The 22,622-nt window shown below is 46.4% G+C and overlaps 1 protein-coding gene across 5 annotated transcripts; it reads left to right on the top strand.

Moving 5' to 3' along the window:
* The first annotated feature begins 4,838 nt into the window (after positions 1-4,838).
* Positions 4,839-22,565, top strand: LOC123161336 (alpha/beta hydrolase domain-containing protein 17C). 5 transcript variants are annotated; one of them, XM_044579175.1, is made up of 6 exons: positions 4,839-5,680; positions 6,157-6,193; positions 11,679-11,915; positions 12,009-12,056; positions 20,411-20,504; positions 21,860-22,058. In XM_044579175.1, the coding sequence occupies exons 1-6, from the start codon at positions 5,373-5,375 to the stop codon at positions 21,895-21,897; spliced, it is 762 nt and encodes a 253-aa protein (XP_044435110.1). In that variant the 5' UTR covers positions 4,839-5,372; the 3' UTR covers positions 21,898-22,058. The 5 variants fall into 5 exon arrangements, with proteins under 5 accessions (XP_044435110.1, XP_044435111.1, XP_044435107.1 ...); XM_044579172.1 differs by lacking the exon at positions 20,411-20,504 and having other exon boundaries at positions 4,846-5,222; positions 5,304-5,680; positions 21,860-22,565; XM_044579176.1 differs by lacking the exons at positions 20,411-20,504; positions 21,860-22,058 and adding an exon at positions 13,553-13,838 and having other exon boundaries at positions 4,844-5,680.
* The last annotated feature ends 57 nt before the right edge of the window (positions 22,566-22,622 follow it).

The raw sequence follows: 22,622 nt of genomic DNA, 5'->3' as shown, positions 1-22,622 counted from the left end.
AGCTGCAACATGATCAATAAAAACATTACATGATTCATCATTTGATACTTTAGGTAGTCGATATTTCATTGCTATCATCTTTACGAAGTCTGCAATTGTGTATGTATATTCTAGCACATGACTCTTATCAAGTTCTTTCGCATTTTCTTTGCCGCTTCTCATCATCTTACATCTTCAACCGGGTTAGGTTCTGGTTTACCTGCAAACTTGGCTAAAATCAAAGTTTGACTCCCTGCAATTTTAGCAACTTGTGCTTCCATGCCCTAAGTTCTTCCATCTAGAGCCTACACATTATTAGTGAGTCCAGCAATTTTACTGGTCAATTGACCAAGCAAGTTGTCATGATTCTCCAGAATATTTTTAGAAGTTTCATTTTGCTCACTTTGACTAGCAATAAAAAATTCAGAGTTTCCTCTAAAGTATTTACATTACCACTGAATGTTCCATTAAAATTGTTAGGTGCTCCACTATTATTAGGATAGGGAAATCTAGGAGCATACACATTATTTTCTAGTTTGGATTATAGCTATCACGAGCAATGAAATTGACATCATTAACATCTTCTTCAGTAATAGAACTTATGTTTACCTCTTCTTTACCTTTCATCATAGAGATGAGTTCATCAAGTTTAGCGGTCAACTTCTTATTCTTCTCTTCAATGGCATTGACTCTCTTGGTGGTTGACCTCTCAACATGCCATTGGGCATGGTTCTCTAGCATATCATCTAGCAACATTTTAGCTTCAGTGATGGGATTTCCCATTATTGTTCTTCCTGCAGAGTGTCGAGCATAGTTTTTGAAATGGGAGTTAAAACATTATAAAACATATTAAGAATTAAACTTTCATCGATTCCATGATTAGGATAATTCCTTATACCCTCCTTCATGCGATCCCATGCAAGCGCTAGTGGCTCATGATCTTCCTGCTTAAAACTTGTTATCTACTAATGCAATTGATATTTGCAGGTGGACAAACTTAGGTAAAAATTTACTACAACATTCAGTCCATGAAACCATACTACCTCTAGGAAAAGTTAGAAGCCATTCTTTAGCTTTCCCTCTCAAAGAGAACGAAAATAGACACGGCTTCAAAGCATCAGGGTCATAATCACTTATGAGTCTCATGTTAAACAATTCATAAAAATTATGCAAATGCATGCCGACATCCTCATAAGAAGAGCCTCCAAATTGGTCTTATTGAGCCACAGAGGCTAGGTTCGGTTTTAATCTCATACTCCGCGCAACATCATTAGGTTGTGCAATTGGTTCATGCATGAAACTATTGCTAGGACCAGCAAAGCTTCCAAGATTACGAGCCATAGTAATCTTTTTGGGTTTTCTACTGACAACACTTAGAACAAAAATTAAACTAAAATTGAAATAAAAAACTCTAACACAAAGACTAGGCACAAAAATCCTCCCCGACAATGGCGCAAGAAAAAGGTTTGATTAGTCCCTTTAGTGAGCCGGTAAAGGAGTAGAAAGGATTCTTGCCTTTTCCCTAGAGATAACTCTGAGTTATCGAACCCACGAGACGAAGGCACCCTTGAAGTCAGAGGTTTCTACCAAGATTTCGCAAGAGTATTAATTCTAGCTTTTGACCAGATCAAAATCCAGTTGAGACTAAAAACATTTATAATAAAATTCGGCATGGGTATGAGGACTTTTCTAACAACCGTATATTTGTGAACATGATCATCATGATATTAATTTGCGCACTAAAAGCCATTCATTGAGATGTGCTTGCAATGTACTGAAGTGAGGGATGTGTCCAAATTATGTTTTGACCGGAGCGCGTCCTTCATCAAAAGTCAGTTGTCCAACCATAAGGCCCTATCCGTCGTGCGGGGGTTGCCCCGATAATTGAGGTAGAAATCAAACAAAAGCTAGACGTTTAATGACTACACCTCTTTTATCCCCAAGGATATGATATGTTTTATCTTACCAAACCTTTATGTCACTGGTGATCATCATGATATTAATTTGCGCACTAAAAGCCATTCATTGAGATGTGCTTGCAATGTACTGAAGTGAGGGATGTGTCCAAATTATGTTTTGACCAGAGCGTGTCCTTCATCAAAAGTCAGTTGTCCAACCATAAGGCCCTATCCGTCATGCGGTGGTTGCCCCGATAATTAAGACAAAAATCAAACAAAAGCATTAGACGTTTAGTGACTACACCTCTTGTATCCCCAAGGATATGATATGTGTTATCGTACTAAACCTTTATGTCACTAGTGTTCAGAATAACACTTCACGGTCTCCCTACCCTTAGCCTCTCCATGGCTCGCTCTCCATGATCCTGGGTACCTGCAGGGATGAAGAACACGGATGAGACAAGAGACAACTGTGAAGCAATTTTATGTTACACACACGGGACATCAATTCAAAGCACTTCCATCAATCCCTTAACAAGTACATCGAGTTGCAAGGTTATGCCTCAACCTATGACCTTATCAAATTACTCACACATGGAGACCAGATCATAAGGAGAAATCATTGAAGAACATATCATGAAGAATGATTGATTGATAATATTTCTTACAATAGTTGTTGGATGTGATACACGATTACAAAGTAAGACTAGTTGGATGAATGCTATGGTGGTGGAGATGGTGGTGACTATGGAGATGGAGATGGAAAATGACGGTAGCTAGGGTTGCTATGGATGACGAAGATGGAGGTCTCGACGATTGCCTGCAGCTCTTCTGGTGTGGGACCCTTTATAAAGTTTGTTCTGGTGGATTAGGGGACGCCGTAGGCAGTCCATACGACCGCCCATACGAGCCTGTGCGGTCATACAGAACACCCTCTTGCGCTCTGTTTCTTCTGATGCACCTCCCACTTGATCTCCTATATCTCCTCTTTACTCCTTTTCATGTATTGGCTTGATCTTGTCCATAAATAGCTCATTTCCCGTGGAAACAAAATAAAGATAGGATATTCGGAATCCTTTGCATTCATTAGTCATTAGTAGCAATATCGTAGCGGATATCTCAGTTTTTATGAAATAACTCAGTTTAAAATCATGGTTTGATGAGCGTAAAAACAACACTCATCATCGGGCTCTATTGTCAGCGGAATGGAGTGGGTAGGGGCATGCCATCCTTGGCAATGGACCAAGTCAAACAGGCCCAGGCAGAACTGTCTCGACCAGCTCGTGGCAGGTCTAGTGGTGTGAGGCAGTGTGAGGGGTCACGTCGCCCTCGTCATCATTGTGCTTCTGGGTACATGCCATTGTGGTCGCGTAAGCCGATCAAAGTACTTCCTCCGTTTCTTTTTGGTCTGCACATAAAGTTTGGTCAAAGTCAAGCTTTGTAAAGTTTGACTAACTTTATATTAAAAAATGTCAACATTCACAATATGAAATCAATATTATCATGTGCACCATGAAATGTATTTTTCATACTAATATAGTTTTAGTATTGTAGATGTTCATATTTTTTATATGAATTTGGTCAAACTTTGTGTAGTTTGACTTTGACCAAATTTTATATCCAAAGTAAAAAGAAACGGAGGGAGTATGTTTGCCACCCCGAGAAGCCTAGGGAGGGGCAACCACTATGCTCCCATCATCTATTCACCACCAAATGATGGGAAGGGCTCGTCGAGCAGCCACTGCCCTCGTAACAAAGTGTAGTATAGCCGGCTATTGGCTATATGTTATCGCAATGCTATCTATAGTTAATCTTATAGCCAACACGTATAATAGTTAGCTATAAATGCATACTACTTTTTTTTAATAATTATATATGAATATGGCCCACCTTACACTCTCATAAAGTTTCTAGAAGCATGTGTTGCAGTTGAGTGTTAATCTACAAGACTCCCCTCTCCACTCTTCTCTTCGTGGTCCTCCAACTCAACAATAATATTTTTTTATAGTCCGCTTATATCACCTTGTTATATTTGCTCTCGGTGGAGAGATGCAGGAGGCCAATGTCCGGGGCTTTGGCGTACATCATGGGGACAAGGGGATGACCCAACTCGGGTGATCCGGGGGACCCTTTCCTTGTATCGCTGACGGCGGCATTTTTTCTCTACTAGGACAATGCACGTGCGTTGCAACGGGAATAAGTACTTTAGTACGTCAGCTACCTTTGCGTATTAATGCGATTGTGTAAATAAATGTTTATCAAATCTTGCGTGTGATTTACCTTATATTTTGATGAAAAACGGATAAGTAAATTAAAGTGAATTTGGTTCAAAAGATAAGTAAATATGACGATAGATTATCATACGGGAAAGGTTGAATGAAGGTTGGGGAGAATAAAAGAGAAACATGGAACCTTAAATCCTCTTAAGTAGTATAGAGATGGAAATATACGGATGGAGTAGTAGAGATAGAAATATACTCTCAATTTTATATTAACTTTGGTATAAAATCGTAAAGATAGATGGAGTACTAGTAGAATGAAAACTCGCACATGGGTCTATGTGCAAAGCACACATGGATTTAGCAAAGCGGCATTTTCACCACCTGAAAGGAAAGAGAAAAAGAACCTACTAGTAAGGTTGAGCCTTGAAACTCGGGCAGCGTGATCCTTCCGGGGCGCCGTTTATTTGCGTCCATCCAAAGCGTCCATGTGTGCGTGCGTGCGTGCGTGCGGTGTGACAAAATCGCATCCCCGCTGGGAGAACATGTGAAGAAAGGAAGAACATCTTTTGCAAAGGTGTGGGGATCGCCTGCGCTTTCCGCTGTCCTGTTCCAGTTTCATTTCATCACCTCGCTTGCCCTGCCTGGTCCTCACCCCTACACCTCCTACACGCGCACGCTCTCGCTCTGTTTCTCACGCACGCACGCACGCACCGCACAGCAGTCCACCACCCTCCCTCCCTCCCTCCCTCCCTCCCTCTGTCTCTGTGCAGCTCTGTGCAGCATGAGTAATAAATGGCTGAGGCCTGAGGCGGAGCCCTCCCTTCCCTACTGGTCCTGGTCCACACCCACACCCACACCCTTGCTCTTCTTCTTCCTCATTCTCCCCTTCCTCCCTCTTTGCTGCTCGCATTCGATCGCCATTTCCCACCCACCTACAATGCACTAAACCCTCGTAAAACCTCCGACCCCATCCCACCAAACGACCGACTTGGGGGGATTCCCCTGGGGAGCAGCGAGCCAATTTCTTCTTCATCTTTTCTCGATTTGGCTTCTACTCTCTTGGGGAAGAAGATCCACGCCCACCCCTAGTTCCTCTTTAGTTTTTCCACCAAGAAATCCCCAGGTTGGGGATTTTGTTTTTTTGATCCTTTCCGTTCACCCCCAAGTTGGGGATTTTTTTTTGATCGTTTGGGGGGTGAAACAGGAGGAGGGGAGAGGTTCCCTCTGATGAGCAGCAGCACCGCCGCTTGTCGATGACTGAGCGCTGCCACCGATGCTTTCGGGGTGCTCGGTGTCCAGTCTCGCGGCGAGGTTTGCCTTCTTCCCGCCGGACCCGCCCACCTACGCCCTCCGCAAGGACGAGGCCACGGGCCGCCTCGTCGCCTCCGGCGTCCCGCGGGACAACGCCTTGGATGTGCTGCTCCTCGACACCACCAGGGGGACCAAGGTCGTCGCCTTCTACCTCAGGAACCCCTGCGCGCGCCTCACCCTGCTCTACTCGCACGGCAACGCCGCCGACCTCGCCCAGCTCTACGATCTCTTTGTGCAGCTCAAGGTCAATCTCAAGGTCAATCTGATGGGGTTAGTGGTGCATTGTGCTGTGCTTTTGCTTTCGCTTTCGCTTCTCCTCTCTTCTCTTCTCTTCTCTTCTCTTCTCTAGGAGGACACCTACACTGCTTTTTTCTGCTTCTCTTCTACTAGTAGGAATTATTATCTGACATGTTTTTTCAGTCCTGCATTTCCTATCACAAATGCTGGTACGTACGACATCAAGTAGATTTGGTTATTGGGGCAGATGTTTTGCGGGAACACGGGACGGGATATCTGCAACCTAACTAGTACAGTATTTATTATTAAGAGGGAGGAAAGCAGTGCCTCACGATTCTCTAAATAGTACACATATAATAATCAGTCCGATTAGCTCATCTTGAATCCTCAGTTACAACCATGCCAGTTATTTTCTTCTTCTGTTGCAATTTCAATGTGGTCTGGAGGTACACGAGATTTGCTGTGCAGAAAAGCCTGACGTGATTTACTTTTTAATTTTATAACTGCAGATATGACTACTCGGGGTACGGAGCATCTACTGGCAAGGTAATAAGTAGTTACTCATTTACAGCATGGTTTAATTTTAATTTTACCGTCGACTCTACTGCGGGTTCATTGTTTGGTGACTACTGGACATAGGTTGCTTATGCCATGGGGTAAATTTTAGTTTCCTTAGAATATCCACGGTGGGAGTAACAAGTAACATCACACATCTCTAAGAGCAAGTACAATAAAATGATGTAGGCGGGCTGTAAGACATTAAATATTATATTCTTGCTTACTTGGAAGAGAGAGAAGATAAGCGGGCTACTAGTTAACAGCCGGCTGCAGCACGTGCTCCTAGGTACTTTGTGAGAGAGTGGGGTGGGCCATGTATCAACAAAGCAGTACATATTTATATCTAGCTATTGTACTTGTTGGCTATAAGCTTGACTATATGTGACATGGCAACATCATATAGCCAGCAGCTGGCTATATTATTAACCATGCTCTAAGCAAAACAGATGATGTGGCGAGTAATTAATGAGGAAAGAGGAGTATACGGTAACATAGCTAGTTAATGTAACATCGCACATACCAAGACAAGATGAGTCTACAATCTAATAAATGAAGTGTTGCATGACACCACACATATGTTACTCCCCACTATAGAGGTAGTAACATAGACTAGTACTACCCATTGTGACTAGTCTTATTTGACTAAGAGGGTTGTTAGGGACCTCCCCTGGCCCATACTCATACCTGGGCTTTCCCCTTTGATAGCTCATGGGCCGGGCCCGTCTATCCTCACCACTCGGCAACAGCCTACAAGTACTCGGAAGCAGGCAACGAGCACGGCATCCAGTGGATCACGGCAACGGCGGCGGCGGCACCTGTTCCTCTCTATCCCTCGATCCCCTTCTTCCAGTTCTTGTACCAGCTACTGTAATCGCTACTTGAGACTCGAATTCGTGAGCCAGTGTAATAGATCGAGAGATATACTACTGGGTTCCTAACATCTGGTATTCAGAGCCAGTAAATTTCACCCACCACCACCTCCCTCGATTCTCCAATTTCAACCGGCGACAGCACCATGTCCGATCCGGAGAAGGCTCCTCGTTCCCTCGTCTATCCATCAGAGTGGGATGCCATGACCGCAGATGAGCAGATGTTGTGGTTTCTCAAGCATCTATCGGCACAGATGGATAGTATCAAGTCCGAGCTCGCGGCTGCACGCGTGGGCGCGGGCGATCCCGCAGAGGCCACCTCGCGTGTCAATCCGGTTGCCTCCCCTGCTACTGCTTCGGCTACCTCAACCTCTGCCCTGGTCGCGTCTCACACCGACCGCGCAACCACGGCTGCTCCACCCACCATCGCCAAGGAGGTCCACCGCACCGCCACCGCATTCGACCCCAATCCCGCGATCGGCACCAACAACGCCATAGCCACCCTTCGAACGAACGGAGTGGAAATTCAGGAGGAGAACCAGGTGGTGGCAACAGCAATTCAGGCTGTTAGCATCAACATCGGCGGCAAGTTCACTACTCCCGCACCTCCACTGGTGGCGTCCTCTCCAGAAGTCTCCACCGAGCCTGCTGTCCTTCCCGACGTTTCCTCGTCAACTGGACAGGCTGAGGAGATCCTCCATCATGTGTCTTCTGATTACATCGCTGCGACGCTCATGACCTGTTCGACAGAATGCTCGAAAAAATTCAGTGCCATGTCATTCTTGTCTCCAGTCATGACGACGTCGCTACCCCCAGCAGCCACACTTGTGCTCGTCGCCGACCTCATTCACCCTGCTACCAACGATGGTTCTAACCGGCGGGTGCCCCTGGACATGGAAGACGAGCTCCTGACCAGTCCATCTCCTCTGTCGTTCTCAGTTGTAGATTCAACGCAGTCGTTTCTGAACCAGGACAGGGACGTCCCGTTTCCCACAAGGCACGAGGGGCTGCTGATACGACCGACTCCGTGGCCATCATTTCAGATGCATTTTGCTGACGGCAATGATGTACGGCCCGTGCCGTGGCCGTCGTTTGCTGGTTCTCTTGAAGGCACGACTCTGAATTATGAAGGGCTGTTGTTGCAAGTTACTTATGTGGTGCAGCGTTTGCCGGTTGCTTTGAATTTTTTGAGAGAATACTGGAGGTATCTACCAAGTGTGCGACTGAAATCTTGTCCCTATGAGAAGCTTGCTGGTTGGACCCCTATGCTGCCAAAAGCAATTCCCCTTCGGAATCAGCAGATAATCCAATCACTGGGTGAGGTGAATTGGGGCGTTGTGGAGTGGTGGTCAGTGATCTCTTTTGTACAGTCATTTGCTCCTACTATTCATGTGTCCTGTATAGTCTTCTCTAGCCATGAGTCGATGAGGAAGCCTATGCTACCCTGGAGGCTTGTCGTTCATATTGTGGCCATGGAGGACGAGCTCCTCACCACTCTATCTCTGATATTCTCAGCTGTCGATTCAAAGCAGCCATTCCTGAGCCATGATTTGGACGTTTCGCCGCGTACAAGGCACCAGGGGCTGCTGCTACAGCCGAGGCCATCATATTGGGCAGCTCTTATTGCAGAGGGAATGGAAACCCGACCCATTCCATGGCCGCCGTTTGCAATCGGTTTGCCATCAAAAGTCTGCTGTTCTAGTGTTGTCCATTGGAACTTCTTGGTGATTGCTTCTGTTCATGACCTTCATACCTGGACATTCAGGGCACATCGGTTTTTGTCTGTCCAAGTGTGTGGCATTGGCTTGACTAGCAGATCTAATCCAAAGAAACTATTTCATATTGGAGCTTGTGTGTACAATACATGGCAACGGTGGTACAATCTCAGTGGTTGTTTTGCTCTAGAATGCAGTTCTGAACAATATGGTACACAGTGGCAGTCTTGGCGTATACTGGATCAGGCAACATCTGAATTTAAACACTTAAGTCAAAAATGTTGCAGCCAAATGGTGGTGCAGGAAACATTGTATCTCGGAAAACTTTCTACACATGCAAGTTATCTTAGCTGTTTTGGGCCAGAAGCAATTCACTGGGAGCTAGTGAACTACAAGGGCATACAATTTTATCCTTGCTGCATAGGGCACTCACAGAAAGATTCTGAATTTGGAGTACATCATGTATACATGAGCACTAGTACGATACTGCTGTTGTTGCTGTTTAACTGGCATTTATTTCCATATACAAAGTTCCTTGTTGGAAAAATGGCAGCATTTAGGAATTCAAGTGCAGTCAAGACCTCTGGGAACTCCAGTCATCAACGCTACTTTAATGAATGTGTGAAGTTATGGCCTTCTGCTGCTGGAACTAACGAGAAGATACTTGGTCAGAGGAGTTGGCAGTCTCGCTGCAATGTCAATATGGCCTTTCTCACATCTCCAAACCTGTATAGACTGCGAGTGCTGGGGTGTAATAGTTCAACTGCTCCTGGGTTTGTTCATACATCCATTGGTTTTTGGTTGGGGGAGCAACATTTGTCATTTCCTGAACTTGATGCAGACGCATGCAAGCATGAACACATACATGCTGCAAGTGGGGGAGATCCAGGATGGTACTCTTTATTCTGTGATTGCTCCTTTGATCTTACCAAGGCTCCGGTTGTTCTTTCGGTCAACTACCCTGCCGACGAAATACTCAGCAAGAGATCACAGGACATGAGCTGTATGGCATCCTCTACATGCTACAATCAGGATCATTTTCAAGAAGGGAGGGGTGTCATTGCATTTGCCGACGTATTCACGCAAGGCTGCTTCGGCTACAGGCACTACATCGGCTTCGACTGTGATGGCTACTTCTCCGTCGCATTTCCCTCCAAGGTCATCAACCACAACACCAACTTCAATCGGGTCTCTGTCGGCCACGACTACTACTACCTCAAGCCCGACAACTTCTCCGAGCTTGTTCAAGTCCATCTCGACCATGGCTGCTACCGCGACAACTACCATGGGGATTCCGGCATGATTAAGGATCTCCAAGCACCATGGGATCCTGGCAAAATCTTCGTGATAGCGGCTTGGGGGCAAGCCGCATTTCAAGAAGGGAGGGATGTTAGGGACCTCCCCTGGCCCATACTCATACCTGGGCTTTCCCCTTTGATAGCTCATGGGCCGGGCCCGTCTATGCGGCAACAGCCTACAAGTACTCGGAAGCAGGCAACGAGCACGGCATCCAGTGGATCACGGCAACGGCGGCGGCGGCACCTGTTCCTCTCTATCCCTCGATCCCCTTCTTCCAGTTCTTGTACCAGCTACTGTAATCGCTACTTGAGACTCGAATTCGTGAGCCAGTGTAATAGATCGAGAGATATACTACTGGGTTCCTAACAAGGGTGCTTGGATACGTTTTAGTCCCATGACTAAAAGTAGTGGGACTAAAACTTGCTAGCCTCGCCCATGCTTGGATACAAATACTAAATAGACTAAAATCGAGTTAATGAGCATTTATTATCCTCCAAACCCTCCAATCCAGAACTCGCATGTGTTAAAGGAGGGGAGTTAAATGAGGAGAGAGAGGACTAATCCACATTTTAGTAGGGTTCCCCTGACTAAAAATTTTTAGTCTCAAGACTAGTTCTAGCCTCTCTTTAGTCAGGGGTGATTGGAACTTTAGCCCCTAAAAGAGACTAGTTTTAGTCAGACGAAAACTAGTCCCTTGGATTCAAGCATGCCCTAATGTAGGCATGGGATGATAGTACTACTACCAACAACCTGAATTAATTAAGATACCTCGAGAAATGTGGTTCAGTTTCAGTTTCCAAGAACAAGCTGCATTTGTCTACAACTCAACTGACGAAGGTTTGGCCCATGCCCCCGACTGGTGCCTTCCAGTCATATCATGGCCATTATAAACCTTTTATATATCATGGCCATTATAAACCTTTTATATGTCTGCAACTTCTATCCTCAGCCACGCATGCCATTGTAAACTTCAGGCTAAACAGTAATTTGGGCATGCCTTTTATACATTTATCCTAAAGGACAGATATAAATGTCTGTATCAACTATCTATGCACTTTCTCAACTTCATTTATTTGCGGCTTTATCCATTGAAATGTAGAACATGTTATGTTGATTGTTTCTGCTGTCTATTTTGGGGGCCCTGCATTCAAATGAAGTGAGAATTTTCCTTTTTTTTTGTTCCATACTATCCAACATGGACCAGGTTCCACTATCATCAAGATAAAGGAACAAACAAAATGCTACGGGTGGTGGTATTTGAAATTTATGTTTTGCCCTACTGGGAGTTACTCCCTCCGTCCGGAAATACTTGTCATCAAAATGGATAAAAGGGGATGCATCTAGACGTATTTTAGTTCTAGATACATCTCTTTTTATCCATTTTGATGACAAGTATTTTCAGACGGAGGGAGTAGATATTAATGTCTTTGTATCCTGTATTTGCTTATTTGAGCTAAATCATATGGCACTTTCACTTTGAATTACTGTCACCTAATTGGCATTTCCACTGAGCATGCGCATGTCCATATTTCTCCCCCAAGAAAATGCGTTTTTGTGGAAGGATTTTTATGCTTGTCTTTTCAAGTGCAGCCAAGTGAAGAGAATACATATGCAGATATTGAAGCAGTTTACCAGTGCTTAGAAACCGAGTATGGAATCAGCCAGGAAGAGCTTATCCTGTATGGGCAATCTGTTGGCAGTGGGCCCACATTGCATTTAGCATCTCGTTTACCAAGATTGCGTGGTGTGGTTCTTCACAGTGCTATACTGTCAGGCCTCCGTGTTGTTTGCCATGTGAACTTTACTTTTTGCTTCGACATTTACAAAGTAAGCATCTCAAATTGATTATTCCGTTTTGGTCTGTACCTTTTGTGCCTTTAGAGTAGCTTTTACTAACGTCCAGCTAACTTGTTCTTGCAGAATGTCAAAAAAATAAAGAAGGTGAAATGCCCAGTGCTTGTTATTCATGTAAGTGTCTTTACTAACAAAACTAGCAAAGTGCCCATGCATTTTAATGGATCTAGGATAAAATCAACTTGTACCCACAGGAAAACATTATAATATACTCCCTCCGTCCGGAATTACTTGTCACGGAAATGGATAAAAATGGATGTATCTACAACTATAGTACATCTAGATACATCCATTTCTTAGACGAGTATTTTCGGACGGAGGGAGTAGTTTTTACCTTCTAACATCCTATGTTCTAACATCCTATGTTACACTTTTTTTTCATTTAAAATATGTTCTGTTTCACTTCAGATTTAGTTCCCTTGTTCTGGTACACATTAATAATCCTCTTAAAAGCGAGTATTATAAAACTAATCCAATCAGGAAAGAAAAAAAAATTGAACGCTTACTTTCTAATCTCCTTTGTCTGCGTCATGGTTATCCAGAAGAACCAAATATCATGTATATCATGCATAAATTAAGTGTGTTTACGACAAAATTATTTCATGTTAAAATTTGCTAAATTGCATAGGAAGATCACTAAAGAAACAATCCTTCTAAGAATCATTTTAAAAATTAGGCTCACAAGGAAATTCCCAGCTCCCATTTTTAGGATGAGACCCAAATAAGGACCTTTACATGTTGTAGCCACAGGCTAAAACAGTTTTGCAAGTAGCCAAACAACACTAAAAAGTATACCTATCTTATAGACACATCTAATGGAAAGTACACACATGCCTCTTCTATGGCGACATCAAGTCAGACCCATTCTTGTCTTGCCTATCAGTGTTATTTTCTTAGCTCATCTTAATCTTCTGCTAGTATACAAGTGGTGAGGAACACATTGTCACCGGCATTTGGCCATGCTGTTTAGTACCCTGATCTCAGTAACATAGTCATCTAGAGTACACCACAACCCATCTGGTTCAACTTCAAATGCTTGCGCAGAGTCAATAAACAAGAAGCAGACTATTTTCATTTGGGTATCACACCAATTATTTCATTTCATAACACCTGATTTACTCTCGGGTCACTGGACCTAAAGGTCAGAAAATGAGGAAACAACAAGTGCAACTTGCAGCCACCTTTAGCAATTGGAACTGAATTATGAAGGAACCAGTCGATATAAAAGAACAGAGAAGGGAACATGAGGGCACTAGATGCTCTCCAAGTTTCAGTCAGATGTTTCTAAAATGAATTCTCCATAAGCTTGGTCATGTGTTTATTATGCAATAAGACAAGTGAGCCATTTTCCATTAAATTTATGTCGCAGTTCTGTCGGTATAAAACCCAGCTGCTCTATATTAAACATGTCAGAGCATATATCAATACATTTAATGAACTGAAACTTGGACCATTTGACAACATGTGTATATCACCGGAGCATCGCTAACCAGAGTATGAGTTTTAGCTAAATTGCAATTGAAGAATATGAACATCCATAGTGTACAGTTTTCAGGTGTGGAAACATTTCTCTTTGTTTTTCCAGAGCTTAATGAACCGATTTATTTCAGCATTTTGCCACATAAAGGGAAAATGATGCTTTCCAAGAAGGAACAAAAAATATTTCCATAGGAGGCTTACTGGAATCAAACACATCGAATCAAGCTAGACTGCAGCCCTAGTTACATTCAGGAGATTACCCGATCTGGTGTGCTCTGCCCTACAGCTATCTCGCCCACGGCTTGTTAGACTATGTATAGCTTCTGTACCTATGTACGTATATGGTACATATTGTAACACAACCATTATATATAATGAGATAAGCCACCCCTAGAGGGTTGTGCTGGTTCCCCAAAACTTATTGTCTTACATGGTATCACGCTAGGTTACGATCGCTTCCGCTTCTAAACCCTAATACCCGCACCGCCGCCGCAGCCGCCGCCGCCTTCACCGCCGCCGCCGCGCCACCGATCGCGCCGCCGCCATGTCGAGCGCCGCCACCATCGGTTCCACTGCCGCGGGCTTCCTCCCGGCCTCTCTTGCGGCTCTGCTCAACCTCCCGCTCGATGCCGTCTTTGTTCCGGCTCCGATCGGGACAAGGAGCATCGGCTCCGTCTTCTCCACGCCGCCGGCGCCCTCGCTTGGGCGTGACCTCGTGGTCCACACCGCGGCGCCGCCTTCCGCTGCGGACTCCGCAGGCGTCGTCCCGCCGCTCCTGCCGCAAGCGGATCACACTGCCCCGCTGGCGGGGTTGGCGGCGTCCGCCCCGGTCGCGGGCCTTGCGGCGTCCGCACCGGCCGCGAGCTTTGCGGCGCCCGCCCTGGCTGCGGTCCCGCCTCCTCCCGCATCGGCTTCGGTGCCTCCGGCTGCCTCCATGGTGTTTGCACCCCAGGCAGCCTCCTCGATGGGATTGTCTTCGCCGCCGCCGTTTCACTTCGGTCATCTCATCACCATCAAGCTCTCCGCCGACAACTACATCTTTTGGCGTGCGCAGGTTCTCCCGCTCTTGGGGAGTCACTACCTGCTAGGCTACGTCGACGGATCGCTTCCCTGCCCACCCGCGCTGGTAGACAGCGTGCACGGTCCGGTCTACAATCCGGCCCATCGCGTCTGGACGGGGCAGGACCAGGCGAACCTCTCCTCCATCCAGGGGTCGCTCTCGCCGGCAGTTGCCGGCCTTGTTGTCTTCGCGAAGACGTCTCATGAGGCCTGGACCATCCTTGAGCGCACCTTTGCAGCGCAGTCCCAGGCTCGTGTCTCTGCACTCCGTCGTCAGCTTGGAGAGTGTCAGAAGCTTGACTCCACTGCCACTGAGTTCTACAACAAGGTCAAGGGCCTCGCCGACACATTGGCCTCCATTGGACAGCCCCTCACCGACTCCGAGTTCAACTCGTTTATTGTTAATGGTCTTGATGAGGAGTATGATGCCTTAGTCGAGATCATCAACGAGCGGGGCAACTCGACACCCATGCTGGCACACGAGGTTTTCTCTCGGCTCCTTCTCACTGAGCAACGGGTCGAGACTCGCCGCACCAGGGGCACTGGCTCCCTCTCGGCCAACGCCGCCACCAAGGGTGGCCGCTCTTCTTCATCACCCCGGTCTCCCTTGGGGCTGCCACCGTCGCCCGCCTCGGCCCCCCCACCTACTGCGACCTTACCGGGGGCTGGCGGTCCACGTGTGTGTCAGCTTTGTGGCCGCGATGGGCACTGGGCCTCCAAGTGTCATAAGCGCTTCCAGCGAAGCTTCCTTGGTCTTGGCAATGACGGCAAAGATACACGCAACAATGCCCGTCAGGTCGCCATGGCTGATCGTCCCGCGCCGCAGAAGCAACAGGGACACACTCAGTCCTACTCCATCGATCCACACTGGTACATGGACTCTGGGGCGACAGAGCATCTAACCAGCGAGATGGGGAAGCTTCACACTCGTGAACCCTATCATGGCTCCGACAAGATCCACACCGCCAATGGAGCAGGTATGCACATCTCTCATATTGGTCAAGCATCTCTTCTCACTAGACATGCCAATAGGAGTCTTCAGCTTCGCAATGTTCTTCGAGTTCCATCTGTGACCCGTAATCTTCTTTCAGTTCCTAAACTCACACGTGATAATAATGTGCTTTGTGAATTTCACCCTTTTGATCTTTTTATTAAGGATCGGGGCACGAGGGACATTCTTCTTAGTGGGCGGTTGTGCTAGGGCCTCTACCGTCTGGAGCATCCTGGTGTCGCTCGTGTTTTCAGTGGAGTTCGGGTCTCTTCGTCACAGTGGCATGCTCGTCTTGGTCACCCGGCCACACCTATTGTCCGTCATATTTTGCGTCGTCATGAGCTTCCTAGTTTGTCTAGTCATAAAGATGTAGCAGTGTGTGATGCTTGTCAGCAGGGGAAGAGTCATCAACTTCCTTTTTCGGAGTCCAGTCGTGAGGTGAAACATCCTTTAGAACTTGTGTTTTCAGATGTATGGGGTCCTGCTCAGACTTCTGTCAGTGGTCATAATTACTATATCAGTTTCGTTGATGCTTATAGTCGCTTTACCTGGCTTTACCTTATTAAACGCAAATCTGATGTGTTTGATATTTTTGTTCAGTTTCAAAAACATGTTGAACGTCTTCTCAAGCACAAAATTGTTCATGTCCAGTCAGACTGGGGGGGCGAGTATCGCAACCTCAACTCTTTCTTTCAGTCGCTTGGGATAGCTCATCGTTTAGCATGTCCACATACACATCAGCAGAATGGTTCAGTCGAACGTAAGCATCGTCATATTGTTGAAGCTGGTCTTACTCTTTTGGCCTATGCATCTGTTCCGTTTCGGTTTTGGAGTGATGCTTTCACCACTGCATGCTTTCTCATCAACCGTACTCCTACTCGTGTTTTAAACATGAAGACTCCCATTGAGGTTCTCCTTAATGAACAACCTGATTATACCTTTCTCAAGGTATTTGGGTGTGCTTGCTGGCCGCATCTTCGTCCATATAACAAGCGCAAGCTTGAGTTTCGTTCTAAGAAGTGTGTTTTTCTTGGCTATAGCTTTCTTCATAAAGGTTACAAATGTCTTCATGTTCCCACTAATCGTGTCTATATATCTCGGGACGTCGTGTTTGATGAGCACGTTTTTCCCTTTGCCAACCTTCCTGTGTCCACTGTCGAACCACCATCCCTGCATTCATCCTCTGTTGCTTCTGACCAATTTGATGATGTTGCATACTCTCCTTTGCTGTTACCTAACCATGGTGCAGGAACCGGACGTGGAGCTCGTTTGGAGCTGTTGGAGGATTCACCATCATCATCGTCGTCTTCTGGTGGGCACGTCGATCGCCCTATGTTGCATGGCATCGATTCGCGTGCCCATGCATGGTCACCCGACGAGCCCGTCGCGCCGAGCATCTCCACTGCTCGGTCCGTTTCGCCAGCGGCCGCCGAGTCGCCTGCGGCTCGGCCCGTCACGCCGTCTTCGCCTGCGGCTCGGCCCGTCACGCCGTCTTCGCCCGCGGCTCGGGTCCTCACGTCGCCTTCATCAGCGGATCGGCCCGCGACACCGGCCGCGCCACGGCCCACTATGCCGAGCTCGCCATCGGCCCGGTCTGTGATGCCGGAGTCGCCAGCTGCTTCGTCTGCTCTGCCGGTTTCGCCGGTGGGTCGGCCTTCTTCGCCAACCGAGTCCGAGGCTACCGTGACTGGCTCCTCGTCACCGGCTGACTCGTCAACGTCGCCGTCCTCCAGCCCGTTGCAGGCTGCTCCGTCGACCTCGGTGGTTCCTGTGTCCCGACCACATACACGCAGACGCAGTGGCATTTTCAAACCTAAGGAACGTAAGGATGGTACGGTTGCTTGGTTGGCTGCTTGTTTGGCTGCTGCTGTTGCGGATCCATCTTTTGAGCCTCGCTCATATCAGGCTGCCCTGCGCATTCCACATTGGCGAGAGGCTATGGAGCAGGAGTTTCATGCTCTTCTTCGTAACAAGACATGGACTCTCGTTCCTCCACCACCACGGGTAAATGTTATTGACTCAAAATGGGTATTCAAAGTGAAGAAGCATTCGGATGGATCTATTGAGCGTTACAAAGCGCGACTTGTTGCTCGCGGTTTTCGGCAGCGTCATGGTCTTGACTATGAGGACACCTTCAGTCCTGTCGTCAAGCCTACCACTATTCGGCTTCTTCTCTCCATTGCTGTTTCTCGTGTTGGTCACTTCGTCAACTTGATGTGCAGAATGCTTTTCTACATGGATTTTTGGAGGAAGAGGTTTATATGAAACAGCCGCCTGGTTTCTCTGATCCTGATCGTCCTGACTATATCTGTCGTCTTTCCAAAGCACTATATGGTTTGAAGCAAGCTCCTCGTGCCTGGCATGCCCGCCTTGCCTCTGCCCTTCGTGCTCATGGGTTTGTGCCGTCTACTGCTGACACTTCGTTATTTCTTCTACAGAAGCCAGAAGTCACTATGTATCTTTTGGTATATGTCGATGATATTATCCTTGTCAGCTCTTCTCAGTATGCTGCTGATGCTCTTGTCTGCTCTCTTGGTGCTGATTTTGCGGTTAAAGATCTTGGGAAGCTTCACTACTTTCTTGGAGTTGAGGTCACTTCTCGTGCTACTGGTCTTGTCCTTACGCAGAAGAAGTACTCCTTGGAGTTGTTACAGAGAGCTGGCATGCTGAAGTGCAAACCGACCACCACACCCATGTCGTCTACCGACAAGATAACAGCTGTTGATGGTGAGCTTTTGTCTCCTGCGGATGCCACAGAGTACAGGAGCATTGTTGGTGGACTTCAGTACTTGACCATCACGAGACCAGATATCTCTTATGCTGTTAACAGGGTTTGTCAGTATCTTCAGGCTCCCAGAGATACTCATTGGGCTGCTGTTAAACGCATTCTTCGTTATGTTCAGTTCACCCTGACATTTGGTATGCATATTCGGCCGACTTCCTCTCGGGTCCTTTCGGCCTTCTCTGATGCAGATTGGGCTGGTAGCCCAGATGACAGGCGATCCACGGGGGGTTATGCAGTATTCTTTGGCTCTAATTTGATCGCCTGGAGTGCTCGGAAACAGGCTACTGTGTCACGTAGCAGTACTGAAGCTGAGTACAAGGCTGTGGCTAATGCTACTGCAGAGATTATTTGGGTGCAGTCTTTGCTTCAGGAGTTGGGTTTGTCTCAACCACAGCCTCCTATTCTTTGGTGTGATAACATCGGTGCTACATACCTTTCTGCAAATCCAGTATTTCATGCCCGAATGAAACACATTGAAGTTGACTATCACTTTGTACGGGAACGTGTATCACAGAAGCAACTCCAGATCAAGTTTATCTCATCTAAGAATCAACTTGCAGACATCTTCACTAAGCCTTTACCGCTGCCACAGTTTGAGGCTTGTAGGCGCAATCTTACCCTTCTCAGTTCTTTAGAAAGTGGCTAAGATTGAGGGAGGGTGTTAGACTATGTATAGCTTCTGTACCCATGTACGTATATGGTACATATTGTAACACAACCATTATATATAATGAGATAAGCCACCCCTAGAGGGTTGTGCTGGTTCCCCAAAACTTATTGTCTTACACGGCTAGGCTACATACCACCTCTTGACCGAGAGGGTCTCGTGGTGCAACCACATTATACTACACCGGCATCCATTTCGGTGCAGCTTGACACCTAACCACCGATTTCACCCGCACAAACCAATCAAATTAGTGGCCCACATTGTGACATTGACCGTGTCTTAATGGCTGTTTGGGGAGGAACAGAGGCCTGCATTAGAGCATGCTAAAGAAGCAGAGGTTGTGCTGGTTCCCCAAAACTTATTGTCTTACACAGCTAGGCTACATACCACCTCTTGACCGAGAGGGTCTCGTGGTGCAACCACATTATACTACACCGGCATCCATTTCGGTGCAGCTTGACACCTAACCACCGATTTCACCCGCACAAACCAACCAAATTAGTGGCCCACATTGTGACATTGACCGTGTCTTAATGGCTGTTTGGGGAGGAACAGAGGCCTGCATTAGAGCATGCTAAAGAAGCAGAGGCGGTTGGAGGAGTGGGTTCCAGGTCGTTGTGCTGCTGCGATTGGGAGCGGGTCGCCTTCCACGGCAACAGACATGTGACTGCAACGCTGTAAGGGAGAGCTAGTGCGATTGAGGACATGGCGTGGGACGCGGCTCCCCTGACGTGCCGTTGACATACTGGCATGTGGACCCGGGCCCGCACGTCAGTGGCTCCACGTCAGGGGGCAGTACGTCAGAGGATCCACTTCCCATGGCGTGGTGGAGAGCAGATGGCAGCGAGGGCGCACGCAAATCCGGCAACTGTGGGATGGTGTGGCAGTGGGATCTGGACGAGGACCTCCGCATTTTAAGCAGTGGCAGAGGTGGGTAAATATCTGCTACATACGGTGGCAAGGTCATGTCCCTATGCACGCACATCTCTACTGCTGGCTCTAGATCGGACCAACTGTGCTTGTCTTCATCCCGAGCCTGCATGTTGGATCCAATGGCTGACACACCATCATCACCAACGCAGTTTTCTATAGGATGCATGGCTTGACTTCCATTATTCTGCTCTTTGGCCGAGCCCAACAAAATGTGTAGTGTAGTCACATGATCAGGCTTCGTGATTTCTGTTTCCTACGCTTATCTTCTTCAGGTTTCTTTTTCTTTTTCCTGTTTTGGTTTTGGTTTTTGGTCGGAGGCCACCTTTTGTGGTACTCCCTCCCTATAATACAAGATGTTATTACAACCGATATACACACTCCCTCCGTCCCATAATATAAGATGTTATTACAACCGATATACACATATCGGTTGTAGTAATAACCGATATACACATATCGGTTGTAATAACATCTTATATTATGGGACGGAGGGAGCATGTACTGCTGCACCTTCTTTGGTTGTTTTCTTCTAATACACAACAATGCTTGTTCAGGAAAAAAAGAGAAATACCATAGTTTCGGATCAAATGCATGTTCGGGAAATAAAAACTAGAAATGCCATAGTTCTGGAACAACACCACTTTACTGGTAACTGCCCAGTTTCCGCTCTTTTACTATCACTTAGCCTGTCAGTCATAATTTGATCACTACAACTTTACAAGTCGACTAATTTCATTGCTCCTACAATGCCGGTGGTATCAGCATGTGTTGTCCATAGCTCTTACTGAGATGGTTTCACATCCTATATTCCTGTTCCCAGCTGGGACAGCTTGTTATTACTACTAAATATTTTGAACCTTGCTGCTGTAGTATCTTTAGCTGTGCCCGAAGACTCTTAATTGAGAGATCAGTGAGGATAACTTAGCTGCTACTTTCAAACTTTTCCCTTTTGTGTAAATAATACTCCCTCCATTGACAAATATCGGATGTTTTGGATATTTCAATATGGACTACATACGGACTGAAATGAGTGCCTGAAGACTCTTAATTGAGAGATCAGTGAGGATAACTTAGCTGCTACTTTCAAACTTTTCCCTTGTGTGTAAATAATACTCCCTCCATTGACAAATATAGGATGTTTTGGATATTTCAATATGGACTACACACGGACTGAAATGAGTGTTAAGCCCTGTTTGTTTGAGCTTCAGGGATCATATTCAGCTTTGCCAGTGAAGCTGAATCTGGAATCTGAAATACACAACTCTTTCGTTTGAGATTCAGGGACCAGATTCATCTTTGCCAGTAAAGCTGAATCTAGAAGCTAGTAAAGCTGAATCTAGAAGCTAAAACAAACAGCTGTTTTGAATCAGCTTTGCTAGTGAAGCTAAATCTGGATTCAGGCCATTTTCAGTGCAATTGCCTGAAGTATACTAAAGTGGCGAAGCTGATTCTGCGAATCAGCTTTGCCAGTGAAGCAAATCCACATGTGATTCGGATCCAATCAAAGTCAAACAAACAGGGCCGCAGAATCAGCTTTGCTAGTAAAGCGAGTCCATAGGTGATTCGAATCCAATCAAAGCTGAAACAAACGTGTCTATACACATCCGATTCAGAAAAAAAGTTAGCATCTCAAACTGAAACATCATATTCTTGAAAACTTTCCTCTTGTAGTTCTCTTTGTTTGCGATGTATATAGATAAACAGCTTCGTAATTAGAGTGCCTTGTGTTGCTTGATGTGGTCAAGGTGGGTAGCATTTTCATGGGCCACAGCCCACATGCCAATACTACATTTCCTTAGTCAAGGCCGATGAAGAAAGCATGAATGGCTCCCATAGTTGATGCAGTCATAGTTCTCTGAAGTAATTTTCTGTTTTCGAGTAACCATTTATGTAATGGATTGATTTATTATGTGTACTCTTTCTTTCTCAAAGTTTTTCGTATGCACCAACTTGATGGTGTGTAGAAGTGTTGTTGTTAATTATACACGTATTGGCGTTTGCAGGGGACCGACGACGATGTTGTGAATTGGTCACATGGTAATGAGTTGTGGAAACTGGCAAGGGAACCGTATGATCCACTATGGATCAAAGGAGGTGGTCACTGCAACCTGGAGCTGTACCCTGACTTCATCCGCCACCTCTCCAAGTTCATCCGCGAAATGGAGAGCGTGACAACGAAAATGAGGCTGAAGAAGATTCGGCAGTCCCTCGAGCCGACAAAGACGGCATACCGCGCGAACACGGCAACAACTACCACCTTCACCACCAACTGTTGCTGCCGTATTCGAGTTCGCAGACCGAGCTGCAATCTCAGCTGCAGCTGCTGCGATGCACTGAGGAAATGCTTTGCATTTGGTGCATTCAAGTGCCCAGCCTGCTGCAGCTGCTTCAAGTGCTGCTGCTGCTGTGGTGGATAACGCGGATGTATATGCGCGTGCGCTTGTGCTTGTGCTTGTATAGGAAAAGGAACGGTCCGGGAGATATCTTCTAACCCTTTGAATGCTCTAGGACTAAACGTAGATTTATCAGTTGGAAAAAACATGTATGGCAAGATATCCAGTTGTTTCCCGTTCTCCTATATATGTAGTAGTTGTAATTGCTCGATAGGGTTGTGTAATCAGCGATGGCATAAGCTGTTGGCTGTCGAGCTTAGAAGAGTGGTGATGTTGTGAATTGATTTGAACCCAACCCTTGTGGTAATGTTTCCCATCCATGAACCCATGAAATCTGTGAGTTTAGATGTGGTTCAGCTGCAGCTACACCTGA

The sequence above is a fragment of the Triticum aestivum genome, chromosome 7B (genome assembly GCF_018294505.1).
Source record: "Triticum aestivum cultivar Chinese Spring chromosome 7B, IWGSC CS RefSeq v2.1, whole genome shotgun sequence".
In the NCBI taxonomy this organism is placed as follows: Eukaryota; Viridiplantae; Streptophyta; class Magnoliopsida; order Poales; family Poaceae; genus Triticum; species Triticum aestivum.
This window is presented reverse-complemented; position numbering and strand designations above follow the sequence as displayed.